The sequence below is a fragment of the Odontesthes bonariensis genome, chromosome 23, assembly GCF_027942865.1.
Source record: "Odontesthes bonariensis isolate fOdoBon6 chromosome 23, fOdoBon6.hap1, whole genome shotgun sequence".
In the NCBI taxonomy this organism is placed as follows: domain Eukaryota; kingdom Metazoa; phylum Chordata; class Actinopteri; order Atheriniformes; family Atherinopsidae; genus Odontesthes; species Odontesthes bonariensis.
The window spans coordinates 21,781,631-21,799,854 of NC_134528.1; the positions used below are offsets into that span (position 1 = coordinate 21,781,631).

The following is an 18,224-nucleotide window of genomic DNA, read 5'->3' on the forward strand; positions in this document are numbered from 1 at the left end:
GGTGCAACAGCAGAGCCTCAGCTTTCTGTTTTAGTGGTAAACACATGAGGACGGACGCATAAAGCACAAGAAGCCTGACGGCCACAGGACAGCTAATTATTCTCCTGGCAGGCTGTGGCTGGTATGCACTTCTGTAAACGCTTTAACAGAATGCGCTAAAGTTGACGGGATGTGAAATGCCTAAAAAGAGGAAACTGTCACTGTTGTTTCTTGCAACATTCTTTCCCTGTCAGCTTAAAATTTTTTTTTTTTTTTTTTTAAATTGTCAATTTAGCAAATCTTTATTATGCTTAAATGTAACCGTTGTTTATAGTCACCCGTCTGCATGTTGGCACCAGATAATGATAATGGACATTTACAAAATAGTTTTTTTTTTCATAAATTGTCTTTTATCAAAGGCCAATCACCTCGTCTCAGATATGAAACCTTGTGATGTGAGAAAACCATGGGATAAAGGTCGCTCACAACCAAAAAAAAAAAAAACAAGAACCAAACACCAACCTGCTTCTGTAAAATGAAAAGAAGCAGTTGAAGTAAAAAAATAAAAATAAAAAAAGATGCAACAGCAACTAAACGCACACACCTGACTAATTGTGGGTGTATTTGATGGCCCAATATCACCCCTCAACATTTCAGCTTACAGCACTGCGTGACTTCTGTGGAAATCCTGTAGATTTAAGAGACACATTTTTTTTTTTTTTTTGTAAACCAATGACCACTGCACTCTTTATTTAGATATTAAACAAATTGCATCCAGCCATCATTCCGTTGCACTGTTGAATTTCCTGCTAGAGACACTGTAACAACTTTGGTCCCTGACAGATGCTGCAGTCTAGTGGTGGCACTGACAAAATGAATGTAAGAGTAGGATAAGAAACAAACAAAAAATAAACACCAATCCAACTGATCCAAAGCATAAATCCGGTCTGCTTTCAACCACAGAGACAAATTCGCAATATTAACACAAGTCACACCTTTTGAGGATTTTATTCTTTAAAAAGCCTTCAAATCCAGGATGGAAAATGAGGATTTTTTTATGCTGCGGCTACATTTCTAACATTTTGTGGGTTCAAGAATTTTTAATCAAACTTCCTAAATGTTCAAAGGAAAACCATTTTCCTGTTCAAGACTATTCCAAATCAGCAACATGTTAGATGTTAAGCACACCTGTGAAGCAGAAACAATACAAAAGACCAGCAGTGTAACCTCTTTCTCAGCTTTTTTTTTTTTTTTTGCAGGGAGAAAAGTTGGTGGTAGTGTTCAATTCTGATGCGTCAGCTGTAAACTAACTAAACTATTTTTATCTCTATAAGCTTTGATTACAAGAGAAAGACTGTGAGCTGGCCATGTGTCAACTTTAAAGAAAAAAAAAGAAAAACAATGTGTCTTCTACACATGACCCCATTAGAAACAGGACAAGACCACAGTCAGAGGCGGTCTGTCCCAGCACTAATGTTTTACAACTTAAGCATACTGAGAAGCTTTAAGCAAAACACACAAGAAACATTTCTGAGAGAGGAGCAATGAGTTGATCGAAGGGAGTAAAATGTGGGAGAAGATCTGTCAGTAAAGTGTCAAATGAAAAAAGTTCAAAGCCAGAACTAAACTGGAACAAATGGAGGGGGGGGGGGGGGGGGGGGGGGGGGGTGAAACACTGAAGATTCTGAATTTATTTAATTTTTTGAAGAGAAGGGAAAAATACATTTAATGCAACACATCCACTTAGCTGTTGATTAAATTAAAAGCTGTGGAACAGCATGCAATTGTAAACCCAGAACAAACCAGTGAACATAGAAAACTGAATCCGTATGCATCAGATTTTCCTCAGAACAGTTTAATTCGCTCCTCCATCACCTGGCTTCCCGTCTTACAAAACAAATCAAAGGATGAGTAAAGCACCAAAGAAATCCTCACTGTAATACCCGCTCGGAAAACGTCTATTACATAACCTTCTAAAAACATATGAATCATAAGGAATGGGACTTTTTTTAGCAGCTTTAGAATTAAAATCCTGGTAAGAGGAGTGAAAAGGCTGCAAGGCACATGGAAAACCTGCTAATGTCTCGTCTTGAACCTCAAAATAATTTCAAAGAAAATTAAAGGCATTCCAAATGTTGCATTCCTCTTCACCTTGCTTCGCTTCACCTGTTTTCCCTGTGCAGACCATACAGTCATGGAAGATCCACGCCCCTCTGATTTTAAGTGAGAGACAGGAGTTCAGCGGCGGCCCTGATCTTATGTCACCCATATTGGTCCCCTCCCAGTTCTCCTCTTCCTCTTCTTCCTCCTCCTCCTCCTCTTCTTCTTCTTCTTCCTCCTACCATCCCTCTGAGAGTGAAGTGTGTGTCGAAGCTTACAGGTGGAGCACTAGCGCTTTGCTTTGGACTCTTCAGCATCTTTTTCTAAGAAAAAACAACAACATTGACAACATCCTACTAGTTGCTCTTGAATCTAATAAATCCATAAACTTACTCCATTAAAGATAAGATGCATTTTGTTTTTAACTGCAGCTATTCAAATAATCTTTTTCTTCTACTTTCTGCAAGGTTAATCGGTGTGTGCTTTTCTTTTTCTTACCTTTCCTGAGTTCATCTCGCTTCTTGGCAGCATCTTCCCTCTGTTTCTTGATGATCGCCAGTCTGGCCAGGTCAGCTCTGGCCTGCTCAGTTTTACCCTCAAGATGAAGCTTCATGTAACGTTCCTTTGATTTCTGCTTCTCTATTTCCTCTCTGAAAAAAAAAAAAAAAAAAAACAGAAAAGCGAGCTATACCAAGAGTAGAACTTAACTGCCATACTTTGCAATAAACCTCAAGGGGCATATTGGAGTTTAGGACACGACAATCACAAAAAAGCTAGACCATAAATGAATGCAGACACACCTCTCTCTGCGCGATAGCTCTTTGGGAGCACTGACATCGATTTCAGTCACCTTCTTGCTCTTCTGAGACACGCGGTTGGGATTCTCGATCTCTATAAGCCCCTCGACTCCACTCCTCTTCTTTGACTGTGTAAAAAGAACAGTTAGAGCCTCGGTCACAAGCCCAAAGAGAGCAGCAAAAAACTTGCAACAAGTCTGATCTTCTTGCTTCTGTAAAGTCTAGTTTTGTCCTAATTTCAAGGCTTATTGTCGTTTTCGTGCCTTTATTCCATCTCACAACTGGCTCAAGTCAAAAAACATTGAACAAGTGAGAAACGATACCAACGCTGAATGTTTTTAAATCGCCAGAAACATCATGGAAGTAAAAACTTTGTCGTTTTTAAATTTCAGGCTCAGAACATTACCCTGACCCACCAGATGATTTGTTACACAGAACCATTGTGAGAAGGGGAGGAACTTTCTCAAAACACCCAGCAGGTGACTGAATGAACCCTCTGTTCATCACTTATGAGCAAACGTCAATGAAATCAACAAAGCGCCACAAGCAGAATCGGAGACGCCATTGTAGACCGTTCGCTGCTAAAACTGCGCAGAGATACCACTATAAGACCCTGATCGGGCTAAGTTATGTATTTTTTTTGCGAAAAGCTGATGGCTTAGAGTATGACTACAGGCTGCGACCACTTGTTTGCATTTGGCAACCGTTCTTTTGGGGGAGTGTGACAAAATCTTACCAACTAGGTTCATCCGTGCGAAACCCCTCTTCATTCATTATTGTAATTTCATATCAGAGCCAACACAAGCCTGCTGGGTTGGGTCAAAGCTATGCGGGCTGTTATCTGTCGTGTCAATAAACATCCCAGTTTAGCTCTTACGCCATTTGAACTGTTGGCTGATTTTCCAAAACAAAAAGACCATTTAGACCTTCCACTCAAACCACACTCACACATTCACGATGACCATAAGATGTGCAATCGGCAGATGATCTCAGTTTGGAAAAGGAGAAGACCTATTCTCCTGACAGTTTACGAGGTAGAAACACTAAGAAATTTTATGCTGTTGCTCTCTAAATGTACATTTAGGAGCACCAGAGCTGCCAGCTGCGGTCTGCAGCTCTGCCCAAGAACCTGGCAAGATGGATTCTCTTGCAATTTTGATGTCTCAGGTATACAGCTACCTTGCAAAAGAATTTGGACGCGACAAGTGTGCCAGAATTAGAGATTCACTGGTGGGGGAGGGATATTTAGAAAATTTAAGAGAAAGAAAAAATAAATCTTTTAAGTAGTAACCAGCCAGATTTAGTCACAAAAGCTTTACAGGACCCTGAACACAAATGATCAATTAAAAGCTACATCAACTAAGCATGAAATTCTGGTCTTTCTTATTAAAAAAAACTGCACCGACTGACAATTTCATGAACAGAAGTTTTTTTTTGAGGCCTTTGGCCTTACTTACATCTGATTCCTCATCACTGCTGCTCTCCTCCTCAGACTCCTCAGAGCTTTCCTTCTCCGCACCAGCATTTTCTTCCTGTAAAAAACACACATACAATTACATTAGATCCGGTTCGAAGGCGACTTTGAATTTGCTGCAAATCTTGTACTCACCTTCTCTCTCTGGGCTCTCATCTGCCGATCAATCTCCTCTGGGTTGCTGAACTGTTTCCCTCGGCCCTTGTGACCCTTTTTACCTACAACACAATTGTCTAAGTTGTCATGTCAAGTAAACGCTAAACAGGCTTATAAATGTCATTATCAAAGGGGGGGGGGTTATAGCATTCCTTTCAGTGCAGTTGGAGACACTTTGGTTCAGGCTACTTGGCTGGTAGGACTTAAAAAGAAAAAATAACTGTATAATATTATTTGACCCAGCAGTTCTCGGGAATACATGATCCCCAATAAGCATTTATGGTAAACAGCATATCAGCCTTATATCTGGTGTGACGTTCAGTGAGCGAGGGGGATGCTCCATTCACTAGCAAACGTCATGGCCGGCGAGTGGTACCGGTGAATGCTGGGCCAAAACAACCCCAATAACTCCTAGTGAATACTTTGTGTAAACGTTTATGTCGGTAACAAGTGATACAATCAACGTTTGTCGACCGAAAACTAATTTAAAGGGTAAAATGTCAAAGCCGACCAACGCGGTCTCGTGTGCACATGGTACTGGATATTTTAAGAAATGTAACCATTCCAGTTGTTTCACATGCCCAATTAAGTGGCAGGCTGATATCTATATACAACTGCACATTTTTAAACCGCTGCCCATTACATGCGGAGTCTTACTGACCCGCTCATACTCAACAAATAGTAGTATGCTAACCATTTAGCATGCTAATAGCTAACGTGAGAATTCGACGGGAATTGATGCTACATAAGCTAACAGCCCGCTGCCTAGATTTAGCTCACTGTAGAACGGAATATTACACTTAGTCAGACAATAACTATACTTACCACCGCGCGGCATTGTTAAAAATGAATATATTGAAGAAAGAGTACACCACAATATCGCCGTACGATACAACAGTTAAGAGGCAAAGTCGGTGGTTTAAAGTGCTTAAAAATATAGGCTAGAAACTACTTCGTCTCTCCCGCTAGTAGCAGCAACGTCGACGGACGCCTTCTGTCACTCAAGGCCGAATTCGCATGCGCAGTAGGGAGCATCAGACCAATCGCTTTACAGAGCGTCTGAAATGTGCATCTACCAATTAAACGAAGAGACTCGCGCTCTCAACACTCATCCAGAAAAGATTCTACTTTGATTAATGTGATTAGTTTTGATGACTTTAATACAAGATAATAATTATGCGCAGTTCTAACACGGGGAAAAGTACGGTTCTGTGGGCTTATAGTCTTACAAAAGAATTTAAACAAGAGTCGTTTCAGGACACCTTATTGAGAAAGGAAACAAGCTGTCACTCAAACCCAGTTACATCCAATCCAATTCAATTCAAATGTGGAATTCCTAACTAACTTTCAAAGGGATAAAATGCAGCACAAGGCTATTTGTTTCCTAAATTGTCTTTGTTTTCGAAATGGACTTTTTCCCATTTGTCTAAGTACCAAACTTATTGCACTTACTCTAGCACTAGTTATGCTCTTAGCTGTTTGGTTTTGGAAGGAAATGCACTTATGATTTCTTGTGACCTGAAGTTCATTTGCTTACCGATGTTGATCACACTTATTGTAAGTCGCTTTGGATAAAAGCGTCTGCAAAATGACTGTAATAGTATGTAATGTAAAGGCCACGACCAACTGACTGAGCTGGATCTAAAAGCTCTCAAAAAGTTTGAAAGTGTGATAAAAAAAAAAAGGTCATTCTTCTGTTTCCAAGGCCAAGAATAACTCAAATAAAATAATTATACAGTACAGAAAGAGAAGACAATGACACTGATAAAAAGGAGGAAAGGTCAAAAGCAACAACTGAATGATAGAAGAGAAAAAAAACATCTGTTTTCCAGCAATTTAATTTTCAGTTTACAGACAAAGGAACACAGCAAGTACAAAAATAATAAAAACAGTTTTTAAATACCATACACATGTGCAATGTGTAAAAAAAAAAGTGTGTGCTGAAAAATGGATGCCCTTACTGGATTCAGATTGAATCAAATGCAGGAAAGAACAAAGACAGGGAGCCTCTGAATCCCTTTTTCTTGTTTCTTTAAAGGGCTTAAATGTGTCCTCGTTGTGAAAATAAGCGTGAGACCCCTTTATTTATCCAGGGAGTTTTCTTTCTTGATCTTGTTAAGTCAATAACCTTCTAATTATGTGTGAATGAATACGAGGCAAAGGTACCCATTTCTGCTTTAAAACATTACTTATCATGGAGGGACTAGATTAGATTAGTCATTTTTTTCTTCGATGTTGAGTCTTTATATCTTCAATTTCCTTCTCCATCAGGTGGTAATCTACTGTAGTTTCAGTCAGCTTTAAAAATAGAGATGAAATATTATTATTCAAGTGCTTTGGTGAACGAAACTAAATGACAGAATCAATTTACCTGGTAATTAAGTGTCATATTGAAACATATTAAGCAACCCCTTGCAGAACCAGTCCTGGACTTAGTCTTTGGCTAACCTTATTCAATGCATAGATATACACCTTGACGGTGATGGTGTCTGTTGGACTTTTCAGAATTGGCAAAAAATAAAACATTTTCTTTCCAAGGTCACTGCATGGGTCTGAAAGCAGTCTGCTAAAGGAAGGTTGTATTAAACTTTCCTTCCAAAGAGTCTCCTATAGCATCTTTATCATTACTGGGAATGTGGGAACATAATAATGGCAGCTGTTCAGGTCTCACCATATCCAGGAGAAGTTCAATCTTCAGTTTTAAAAGGTTATTTTCCTCTTCCAGTTGCACATTTCTCTTTTTAAGCCGCTGCAATTCCCTGCCGGACGTATTTCCAAGAGATTCTGGTTTTAAGAACAAAGGAGAAACTTAATTTGTGCTGTGTTGGCCTTTCAGATACTGAAAAACAAAACAAACAAAAACACCAGAGAGGACACGATATCCAACTGTATTAGTCTGCCTTCAGAATCATAAAAGCTGTTACCTGTTATCCACTGTCCTTCTTCAAATTTCCAGCTATGGCCTCCAATGTTCATCGCAGGTGGTCCATACTCGAGGCCAAGTTCTATTTCTCTTGTTGAACGATCCAACTTAAGGAGAGGAGAGGGTAAAATCATCAGAATACTCTGAATGTGCAGACAATGAGCAATCGCACAAGAGCTCATGCCCCAGCCTCTGTTAAACTATCATAAAACGTGTCCTAAAACAGAATTATTAACTGGCTTGTTTGATGTGTGAATTTACTGAATGTTATATCAAGGAGATATAGTGTTGTTTCGTTACAACAGTATCATACATTTCGTTAACTGATGCTGACAGATAAAAGACTCGCTCCACTCACCGTGTGAAGGCTGGAAAGAGATGCAGATTTGCGAGGAGGAGTCTTCTTCGGACTGAAAGTGTTTCCAAAGAGCGGCATCTTTAGTGATTTTTTCAGGTCCTGTATAAGACAGGATACATCAATAGTAATTAGAAAGGTTTAATAGCACTTGCTGTCTAGCTACCCTGTGTTTATAGTTGCTAACGGTACACCACCGCGCTAATCCTAGGTGGCTAACACAAGCTAGCTGTATGAATAACTCATACCTGACATGTAACTGAAACTCTCCTCTGCCAATCAGATGTGTTAGTAGCTGTTGTGTCTCTAAAAATATATAACTAATATATTTACCTCCATACAGACTATCTATTTAAAGTCTTAACGCTGTGGTTGAAATTTCCTTCTCCACAAACATGCTTGCTACTGCGCAAGTGCGAAAGTTCCATAAATTGGTGACGCGTTGCCTAACCGAAGTGCAAATTTGCTCGGAAAATTAATCCAACATGGCCAAGATGTAAAAATATGAAATTTCATTTGACGATGCAATGCTTTATTTAAGACAGTGTTTAAACATTTCAATACAAATTCGTTTTTTGGGATGACACAGATACCTCATTTTAGGATGGCAATGGAATCGTCCCTTACCAAACAGCGTCACCATGGTGATCTGTTCAAGCCATGATCTTGAAGTTCTTGAAAAGCAAACTGATATCATTTCGTCCATTGAAGTTGAAATTTCGTACAATTAAGCAAATGCAAAAAAATAATAGACCATTGTTAAGACTGCTATCATATAATAAGATCTAATTATCTCCCCTTGGCAAATGTCGCGCCCCAGTGGCCTAATGGATAAGGCACTGGCCTCCTAAGCCAGGGATTGTGGGTTCGAGTCCCATCTGGGGTGGTAACGTTTTTAGACCATTGAATCAATGTAACAATTTTAATTTCTACTTAGTTTCTTAAAATATTTATCTTTTAGTTTTGTTTTTGTTTTGATTGAAAATGATGGAAAAATTTGCAACCGTTCATGGTCCCAAGTACTCTCACTCCATCACGGCAACTCTCAAAGCAGCAATATTGTCTCTTCACTGAAATACATGACGGACGACGCACTATCAGCTGACATGGAGACACGGACCATCAGTTTACTGGTACTGCTGAGCACTTTGGCTGTATCGGTGCAACATATGGATGTCTTCAAAACAACGTCCAATAAGATGCAATCTTACCGTGAGTAATTTAGCTGTTATATCTGTATAAGACTTTATCTGTTTTTTGATCCATCCAGATATTCCCCTCGACGCTATGTAAAAATATCTCTTGTGGGCAGATGCAGATAGAGGACATGCTGGAAATTATTAGATAATTTTCTACAAAGATTTTATAGACATTTTTATCTAAAATATTTATTCACTTGTTTGCTTGTTTTTAGCATTAGAGTATCACACCAGTGTTTAGATTTCAGCAATTTACATGTGGATTAAATCAATTTTGTGTTGTTTTTTATGTTGTTTCACATCTACTAGTGTTTACCAGCAGCATTGTATGAATGCCCTTGTATTCTTAACCATCACATAAATCAGATTCACTTTTTATAAAAAAAAGAAGTAAATTCTAACAGGAACCATTCCAGTCAGTGTGAATAATTGTGAAGGTACGTGGAAATTAATATTCTCTTGACAGCTAGTCCAGGAACGCACAAGAAAATGTAACATTTCAAAAATGGCTGCATTTTTTCTCATAGAATATTCTTTAAGTGTCATGACATTATCTTACATAATGTGCGTTATCTAACCTCAACCCTGTAACCCTGTCGATCCTCCTACAATGGTAGAGCTCCAAGAGGCCACTGTGCACTGGGATGCTGCCCAGAAAAGCGTGATCCTGAGTGAAGGGGTGATAGAGACAGAGGGGGGAGCCTATGGTTACTTCAATGACACTCTGCTCCTTTCTGGATGGGGCATCTTGGAGATCAGCGCAGGTTATGGGGGAGTTGCACAGGAAGATGAGACAACCTTCTTCCTGGCTGGCTACCTGGAGGGTTTCCTCACTGCTGGGTGAGCGGTATGGCTCTTGACAAAAAGCACAAAATGCAAATCGGCCAACATTCTGTGACGTTTCACAACAACTGGTCATTTGTTCAATTCAATTCTTAGTTGTTCACTAACACTTCATATGTCTGTATTGTTGGAGCTGCTAACTGTAAATGTCACATGGGGGAGGAGGGGGAAAGATGTGTTTTAATCTCCAGTGATCTTTTTCTTTCTCTGTTGTAGACAGATGTTCAGTCATTACTCCAACATGTATCCTCAGCTGATAAAGGACGAGAAGGTTTTAACTCCCTTGAAAAACTTTTTGAGGTACAGTACAGCGTTGTGTTTCCTCTGTTTCACCTCTTCGGCGAAAGAGAGACACTCTTCAAAACTTTGTATTCGCCTGGTAAAATCAGGCACCACACTGGAGAAGCTGATTTGCTTCCACTTTGTCATCTGAATGATTCACAGCAAACAGGACCAGTGGGCCCGAGAGCAAGTGAAACTGAGGAGAAACAACGACCCCCTGTGGAAACATCTGGGACTGATCTTGGCCCAGCTGGATGGACTCCATGCTGGAGCCGCGCAGTGGGCCAAAAACAAACATAAAGAGGTGTGTTTGTGTCTGCGTGTGTGTTGGTTGAGGCGGTTAAAGAGTTGTCACAACTGATCAGTTCATTAATCTCTGTCTTTTGCTCTCTCCTTCCTACCCAGCCTCTATCGGTGTTTGCAGTCCAGTTCCTGAATGGTGTGGGTGATCTCCTGGACCTCATCCCAGCTCTGACGCCTCGCCCCAACTCCTCCGCAGGGACCGGAGCTTTCAGGATGCCAGGAATGGGCCACTGCACTGCCCTAATAAAGGTTAGGCCAAGCTCATTTGGCTCAAGCTGTGAGGGAAAGCTCAACGTAGATCTAATTGCTTTTATATGAGAAAAAAGGCCAGGGTGATGAGGGGACATTTCCTCTTCTGCTTAGACTCATTCAAGGAGAAAAGACTCTGTCCAAACGGAGGTGACGAAACTGGTTGATGCAGTTTAATTAGAAGAAGTGCATTATTAAATATATTGTTTCAAATTGCTACTGGATTTTGGGATTCCTTTTAAGTGGCACACAGAAGATGTAACTGTTACGGGAAAAAATGGAATAAAACCTGACCAATAGCTATTTTTTTTCCTTCTCTGTCTAAGGTGCTGCCAGGCTTTGAGAACCTGCTGTTTGGCCACTCCAGCTGGTATACTTTTGCTGCCACTATGAGAATCTATAAATTCTGGGACTTCAGGGTATCTGACACACACACTGCCACTGGAAGGATGTCGTTCAGCAGCTACCCTGGTACACACAATCAGTCACAGTACATCACAAATGGGAGCTGTAAAGGAATACGTCTCTTTACAGATATCACGATGACGAATCTAGCATTTGTAAAGTTAGTAGTAATAGTAAGTGTGCCGCTCGTCATTTTCAACAGCACAAAGTTGGCCAGTGAGAGTTTTCCAGAGCAGTTAATCCCAGCTTTCTTCCAAACAGCCCTGAGCTGAGGTGAACTACTTCTTCCTTAATCCACATGGTCACATTTTCACCTGGGAAAATATAAACACAGACATCCAGGAACGAGCCGTGATCCTCAACGAAAAACTTTTCCACGATTCTCGTACCAAGCTCTCGGCTTAGGAAGATCAAAGGTAACGCTCAGCTCAGCGAATGTACACAAGAAAGCCAAAGAATGATGAAAGTGTTCCCTCGCTGCTGAGTCACAGGAGGCTGAGTAATTATGTGGCCAAAGATTTGTCAAGTGATCCAGTCCTTGAAAAATCCTCTTATGGCCTGTTGCTATCAGAACACAAGTGGTTTTAAGGGACTATTTTTAGAGATCCGCAAGCCACGGATATCACTTCACTATATTAAATTGAAGCAAAGAAAATACACTGGTGCCCGCGGAGCTTATGTGGACTCTTGTGTCCTTCTTGCACACAGCAGATTGGGACGGAAATACTGTTTTGCCGCTGTTTATTACTGTTAACAGCACCACGAGCATTGTTAGTTATACAATTACCAATATAAACTTGTAATGCAGTTAAAACTGCAAATATGTCTTCTTCTGCAATTTAGTTTTGTACCTGTTTAGGGTTGTGCAAATTTTGACTGCTATATATTTACGTATAATGCTCAATTTGATAAGATATCTGATAAGATAATGCACATGTGGATTAAAGAAACAGCAGATGACAATATCTAAGCCCACTGGAGACACAATACCAGCTCTGGCAGCAGTGACTGATCTATCCATTAAAGTGAACACTGTTCGGCTGAGAAATTTATTTACCTAAAAGTGTTGGAGCTTTTAAATCCTGGAGTACATAACAAAATGCAGAGAAGTAAAATTAATAATTTCTTGTGAAATGAAACAAGAATTCTGATATATGAAATATGTAAAAGAACATTTAAGCTTTAAGAAAGCACAAATCCTTCACATATCACATCTTTGTACCTTTTGTGTCAGGCAGACCATACTTTCCTCCCACTCTCCTTCCTCCTCCAGGCTTCCTGATGTCCCTCGATGACTTCTACCTCCTCGGGAGCGGCCTGCTGATGACTCAGACCTCCATCGGTGTTTTCAATGCATCTCTGTTCTCCCAGCTTAGTCCACACTGCTTACTGGCCTGGCAAAGAGTCCGCCTGGCCAACAGTCTGGCTCACAATGGAGAGGAGTGGGCAAAAGTTTTCTCTAAATACAGCTCAGGTGAGATCACGATGTTCTGAGCTACAATACGTGTGCGTTTTGGTTTTATTCAAAACCAAACAACAGAGATTTTAGGAGAATAATGAGGACCGGGTAATTGACAAGCATGTCAATGTATTACATATTAGTTTAAGAGGCTAAAGGTGGGTTGCTGCTGTTTGAAAATTCTCAGAACAAATTTCCATAGAGATTTAGCAGTCCCAAACAGAGCGTTGTTCTCATTACACAGCAGTTTTGTGTGTGTGTGTGTGTGTGTGTGTGTGTGTGTGTGTGTGTGTGTTAATTGGGAGATGTCTTTGATCTTTCACGTCACGTTGCTATGGGAGAGCAGGAGGAGAGCAGGACAGCGTGTTCTTGAGTGTCCTCTCAAATTCACCATTCCACCAAACTGCTGTGGTCGCCTTTTGGCAGTTAACACGAGGGTCTTTACCACTCCTTGGTTACCACTCCTGACTGTCAGGTCATTGTCGGTGTGAGTAAGCAACTTTACAAAATATCTTCCACTAAACCCAAATCCCTCAGGCACATGCAAGACTGTGCTTGTTACCCTTTCTGTGCCAGTCAAACGCCAAAAACAAGAAGATTTAGACCTATCATGTTAATACTTGTATTCGTCTTTTATTCAGCACTTCAGCTTGTAGATTTGAAAAACAGCAAATATCAACTAAACCCGGATTGAATAATTATATATAGAAGAGTTCAAATAAAAGTGCACTGAAAGTCCTTTACAGAGCAGAAGCGAAACTTAAAGTAACACCCGAGAACATGGAAGGCTTTTTCTTTTGCTCTTTTTATGCCTTTAATGATAGGACAGTGTGAGAGAGACAGGAAGCAGAGAGGTGGGGAAGACACGCAGCAAAGGGCCGCACGGTGCAGGAGTCAAACCTGGGTCTGCTGCATCGAGGACTAAGCCTCTGTACATGGGGCGGCTGCTTAACCGCCCCTTTCTTTTGCTCTTTGGCTCCCCCTAAGACGTAACATCACCGTTGTTAAAACAAACCTCAGCACGACCTCTACAAATGTACAGCAATGCACATTAACTTTTCTGTTGTGTTGAAGCGGCAAAAAAAGGAGCATTACCACTGTAGGAACCTTTTGTAGTTCCTATAACCTTTTCAGGAACGGGGCCGTTTTTTTCCCGCATTCGGACATACAGGAACTAGGGACCAAGGCCCTCTTCCTATAACCATTTTAGCTCCTTCTCCGAGGCTGGGTCTGTTCTGGGTTCTATAGGAACACATCTGACGGAGGTGTTTGGTGGTTGGTAGCTACGCCCCTTGTCAGTTTTCCGCTTCTTCATGTTCCTAATCTGTTCAACGCTAACAGTAGAACAACGGCTGAAATGTTTACTCATAGGACACAGACACAACCGGCGCGTGTTTAATAAGTTAAACTTACACGTTGTCTCCTTTGTCTGCGGTGCTCTGCTCTCCTTCCTTCATGAAACGAATGAAGTATGGCCTGCGCTCGATCCTTTGTCTCATGACTCTCTCTGTGAGCTCTTCCAGCCTCGATGTTAGACGCCTGATGTGATCGTCCATGATTAATATTACCATCATGCAGACCATGAACACGGTGGCCTCCCCGCTCTCCATATTAGCTTCTTTGTGGTGTTTTTTTCTTCTCTCCTTACTTTTCACAGATTTTGTTTTGTTTTGTTGCTGAGTGTGGCACTAAAGTAACACGTCACTGTCGCAGACGGTTGCGTCGCATCAGTCTCTATCAGGGTCCCGACTCATGTGCGAATGCAAAATGAAACAGTTCCCCTGGGGAAGGGCAGTTATTAGAACGAAATTTGTGGTGGACCGTTCTTAGAACTGCGTTCTTAGAACTGCGTTGTCCGAATGCGGCTAATGACGCCATCTAAAGCTTGGGGAAAAAAATAAAATATCAAGCGAGCGTAAAGCAAAACAGTGTAGTGCCATCCTGGAAACCAAAATTGTGGACTGTGGTCTCTAAGGCACTTTCAGGTCCAGGGATGTGCAAACAAAAGTCAACACACAGTTTTGAGGTTCACAAACTTCTCTAGTGTCACTTTAAAGAGGCACAAATGAAACCAAAACTGAAATATAAAAGGTTTCAAAGATTACCAGTACTTATGAAAGCAAATCTTAGATAACAGCCAAACGATAATAACATGAATAACAATATAAGCAAAAAGTCTAAATGAAACATTAGCCATGAACGAGCATTAAAGTAATGAATATGAAAAAAAAAGTACGATATGTACCAGCATTTCGGATCGACTTCATAATATTTGGGATGTTATTTAGGCATGAAGCTGAAATGGGATTACAGTAGTCCAGCTTAGATGTGATGAATGCCTGGGCCAGTTTTTCATCGTCTCTTTGTGATAGGATGCTCCTGAATTTGGAAGCAACAATGATGAAAAGAAGTTGCTCCATAGACTCGTTTGATGTGTGAATTTAAGAACAAGTCCTGCCCTGCTCAAACATGTTTTAAATGCTCCCACGTTCTTTGTGGTGGTACTGGAAGCTAATGCAACACATTGTAACCACATGGTTAGCTAGTGAAACTCAGGTCATCCAGGCCTTTACGTCTCCACAGCAATGCTGTAGTTTTCTCAGGTTCCACAGATATATAGAGTTGGGTGTCAACAGCGTAACAATGCAATGTTGACCAACTTTAATCAGTTTGACACAGATATCACTTAGTTTTATGTCTTTCAGGTACATATAACAGCCAGTATATGGTGGTGGACCTGAGCAAGGTTTCTCTGCGTCACAGCATCAGGAATGGAGCTCTGACAGTTGTCGAGCAGATCCCAGGAAAGGTGGTGCATTCTGATCAGACGCAAGCTTTACGCAGTGGTAAGAAACCACCTTACTCTGTGTTGGATTGCCTGTATAGTTTCTTCTTTAATGGATTTATTTATTTTTCAATCAAATCCAGAATGTCTGTTTTATGGAAATAATATGTCTGGGCATCCTCTACCTTCAGTGTGCTACATTTGGCAGGTTATTGGCCATCGTACAACATACCATTTCATGTTGAGATCTACAACCTCAGTGGGTACAGTGTGATGTGGAAGAGATACGGAGAAGACTTTTCCTATGATCTCTGTCCCCGAGCTAAAATCCTCCGCAGGGACCAGGCCAAGGTGTCCGACCTTAGCTCCCTCAAACACATAATGAGATACAATAGTAGGTGTAACAACATTCCTAATATTTTAGCATCCTTTCCTGGGCTCATATGACTTTAGAAGTTTAAAAGAAAACACTATCTATAAAGTAGTTCCTTTTAGATTGCAACCAGTATGAATAAAAGCTTAATCGGTTCTGTTTTAGACTACAAGAGAGATCCCTACTCTAAAGGCCACCCATGTAAAACCATCTGTTGCCGTAACGACCTGAGACCAAGGAGACCACGCCCAGGAGGCTGCTATGACACAAAGGTTAGAGTGCAAGTCTGGAGCCAAAATACAAACAAAAAAAAAAAAAACACGTTTTTTTTGTGGAGAGATTCATTTTTTTTCTTTATCTTTCTTTTTTTGTGTATAATACAACATGAATGTTTGTCAAATTCTCTTGTAGTAAAAACAACCGTTTGGCATTAACCCGCCAATATCACATACTCCCGTGTTCCCAACTTCTGAAAGTGATAAAGCCACAATGGCGTCTGGTTTTATTTTCACATTTTTTCTTTTTTTGTTTAATCATTAAGCATATATATTATTATCAGTTGTCATCCAGCCTGCAGTGATTGGTCATATGACTGATCCAAAAGGGGTGTGGGTATGGCAGAAGCTTATTCCATAAATGGCAACAAAAATCTACATCTACATGTACATTATCAGTATGTTGCATTAACTTTATTAGATGGCTCCACTTTCTTTTAAGCCCTCCCTCATTTCTATATCACGCCACAGGTGACGGACTACCAGATGGCTCTCCAGCTGGCTGCAGAGGCAATTAATGGCCCCACAACTCAGGGGGGCCTGCGTCCATTCTCGTGGCGATCCTTCAACCTCACGGCTCATCAGGGTCTCCCACACACCTACAAATTTGACTTTGTCATCATGAGACCCACAATATGTCAGCCCTGAGAGCTTAGAAAGATGCCATCCAGCCAGGTGGAGCTTCCACACTTTCCTTTTTGAACCAGGAATCCTAAAGTGTTCTGCCACAACACTGAAAATCCTGTAAGTGCACATGTTATTTCTGAATACAGTGCGAAAAAATGCCAGTCTGTGATAAAAATGTCTCACTTTATTGATTTATTAATTATTACTGCATTTATTCTAATTTCATATCCCATTGTGAACTGTGTTATCTATATGATTTTGGTGTCATTACGCGCCTTTATTTTACAGTTAATCGACTAATAGGATGAAATATGAAGTTGTCAGTCATTAAACTTATTACTAATCAACAAGAACATCATCCTAAACTAATTAAGGGACCAGTTTGCTTTTTGAACTGAATACCAGCCATTTGACTGAATGAGATGTTAATGATTGGTAAACGGCTTATGGCACAGCGTTGATCCATGAGTGGCAGCATTATGACAATTAATTAGCATATGGATTATGAACTCGTCTGTGGTGTTTTCACAGACTGCAAAAGTTTCTCCTATGGTTTATTGTTTGAAGTTCTATGCAATGCTTATTCTGGTTCACACAATGAGGAAAAAACGTACTTACTTTGACTTACTTTGTGCAAATTTGAACAATAAAGTTTCCATATTGAATAAATTGTGCTTTATATGACCCAACAAGTGTTCATTCTAGTCTTGCAAAGAACACAAGATGAAGATTTGATTTGCTACATAGAGGATAAAAAAAAAAATACGATCAGTCTTACAAACTACAGTCCTGTCCAGAACTAGTTCCACCCATGAACTGTCATCGTACAACAAAAAAATTGTTGTTAAATGGAATGGAGAATACATCCATCCATCCATTTTCTATACACGCTGAATCCGTTGGTTGGGTTGCGGAGCCTATCCCAGCAGTCATTGGGTTAGAGGTGGGGTACACTCTGGACAGGTCACCAGTCCATCACAGGGCCACACAGAGACAAACAGCCACTCACACACACTCCAACACCAATTAACCTAACATGCATGTTTTTGGGCAGTGGGAAGAAGCTGGAGTACCTGGAGAGAACCCACGCATACACGGGGAGAACATGCAAACGCCACACAGAAAGGCTCCAGCTGGGAGTTGAACCTGAAACCCTCTTGTTATGAGGTGAATGGTGCTAACCACCACCCCATCGTGTAGCAGCCCATAAAGAGTACTGTACAGATAGTTTAAATTAATACTATGAACAAAATGAAAATATAAACTAAGGACTTACTTTTCAGTGTTCTTATGACTTACATAAACCAATAAATTCCTGTCTGAGAGCATCCAAAATTGTGTATAAAAACTAACTAACTTTTACTGATATAATATTGGAAGCACAAAGTATCAAAGGGGATGAATGATGAAATCCCAAGCTTACCAAAGCATTTTAGAGCTGAGTATGCTGCTCATTGTCAGAAGACTGGGTTAATGGAAAAGCTCTTTGGTCTTTCGAAATGATTGTAACCAGAAGCACACATTCAGCGACATAAAACAATTGCTGTGAAGGAAAAGATGGACAGTTTGAAACTGTCTGGCAATGAGTCATAAACTCCCACTGAAAATCCTTTAAGACAGCTGAAATCAGGAATTACACG

General features: G+C 40.5%; 3 protein-coding genes and 1 non-coding gene across 5 annotated transcripts; 2 read left to right on the top strand and 2 right to left on the bottom strand.

Moving 5' to 3' along the window:
- Positions 1 to 1,647: 1,647 nt before the first annotated feature.
- On the bottom strand, positions 1,648 to 5,520 carry pdap1a (pdgfa associated protein 1a). Its single transcript, XM_075457666.1, has 6 exons — positions 5,332 to 5,520; positions 4,486 to 4,568; positions 4,334 to 4,408; positions 2,880 to 3,004; positions 2,578 to 2,729; positions 1,648 to 2,402 (listed from the first exon to the last, which is right to left on the bottom strand). The coding sequence occupies exons 1-6, from the start codon at positions 5,342 to 5,344 to the stop codon at positions 2,368 to 2,370; spliced, it is 483 nt and encodes a 160-aa protein (XP_075313781.1). The 5' UTR covers positions 5,345 to 5,520; the 3' UTR covers positions 1,648 to 2,367.
- An 808-nt stretch (positions 5,521 to 6,328) lies between these two features.
- cby1 (chibby 1, beta catenin antagonist) lies at positions 6,329 to 8,206 on the bottom strand. Of its 2 annotated transcripts, none has more exons than XM_075457358.1 (5): positions 8,118 to 8,206; positions 7,788 to 7,886; positions 7,431 to 7,536; positions 7,178 to 7,290; positions 6,329 to 6,804 (listed from the first exon to the last, which is right to left on the bottom strand). In XM_075457358.1, exons 1-5 carry the CDS (start codon positions 8,121 to 8,123, stop codon positions 6,724 to 6,726), a joined length of 405 nt encoding a protein of 134 aa, XP_075313473.1. In that variant the 5' UTR covers positions 8,124 to 8,206; the 3' UTR covers positions 6,329 to 6,723. The 2 variants fall into 2 exon arrangements, with proteins under 2 accessions (XP_075313473.1, XP_075313474.1); XM_075457359.1 differs by having other exon boundaries at positions 8,033 to 8,189.
- A 391-nt stretch (positions 8,207 to 8,597) lies between these two features.
- trnar-ccu (transfer RNA arginine (anticodon CCU)) lies at positions 8,598 to 8,670 on the top strand. Its single transcript has one exon. It is a non-coding gene; the product is annotated as a tRNA-Arg (tRNA).
- Positions 8,671 to 9,593: 923 nt separating this feature from the next.
- Positions 9,594 to 17,181, top strand: plbd1b (phospholipase B domain containing 1b). Its single transcript, XM_075457106.1, has 10 exons — positions 9,594 to 9,823; positions 10,043 to 10,126; positions 10,271 to 10,412; positions 10,514 to 10,660; positions 10,987 to 11,131; positions 12,339 to 12,539; positions 15,230 to 15,370; positions 15,518 to 15,703; positions 15,848 to 15,954; positions 16,429 to 17,181. Exons 1-10 carry the CDS (start codon positions 9,594 to 9,596, stop codon positions 16,603 to 16,605), a joined length of 1,560 nt encoding a protein of 519 aa, XP_075313221.1. The 3' UTR covers positions 16,606 to 17,181.
- Positions 17,182 to 18,224: the final 1,043 nt, after the last annotated feature.

What these genes read in the sequence shown, in the direction of transcription:
- pdap1a (XM_075457666.1), bottom strand. An exon ending in TGAGAGCCCAGAGAGAGAAG is followed by an intron (nt 4,409 to 4,485) that starts GTGAGTACAAGA and finishes TGTTTTTTACAG; the next exon opens with GAAGAAAATGCTGGTGCGGA. An exon ending in GCGAGATGAACTCAGGAAAG is followed by an intron (nt 2,403 to 2,577) that starts GTAAGAAAAAGA and finishes GTTTTTTCTTAG; the next exon opens with AAAAAGATGCTGAAGAGTCC.
- cby1 (XM_075457358.1), bottom strand. An exon ending in CTCTTTCCAGCCTTCACACG is followed by an intron (nt 7,537 to 7,787) that starts GTGAGTGGAGCG and finishes CCTCTCCTTAAG; the next exon opens with TTGGATCGTTCAACAAGAGA. An exon ending in AGAAGGACAGTGGATAACAG is followed by an intron (nt 7,291 to 7,430) that starts GTAACAGCTTTT and finishes TCTTAAAACCAG; the next exon opens with AATCTCTTGGAAATACGTCC.
- plbd1b (XM_075457106.1), top strand. Translation starts at nt 9,594, where the DNA reads ATGGTAGAGCTCCAAGAGGCCACTGTGCACTGGGATGCTGCCCAGAAA. An exon ending in ACTGCACTGCCCTAATAAAG is followed by an intron (nt 10,661 to 10,986) that starts GTTAGGCCAAGC and finishes TCTCTGTCTAAG; the next exon opens with GTGCTGCCAGGCTTTGAGAA. An exon ending in GAGGCTGCTATGACACAAAG is followed by an intron (nt 15,955 to 16,428) that starts GTTAGAGTGCAA and finishes ATCACGCCACAG; the next exon opens with GTGACGGACTACCAGATGGC.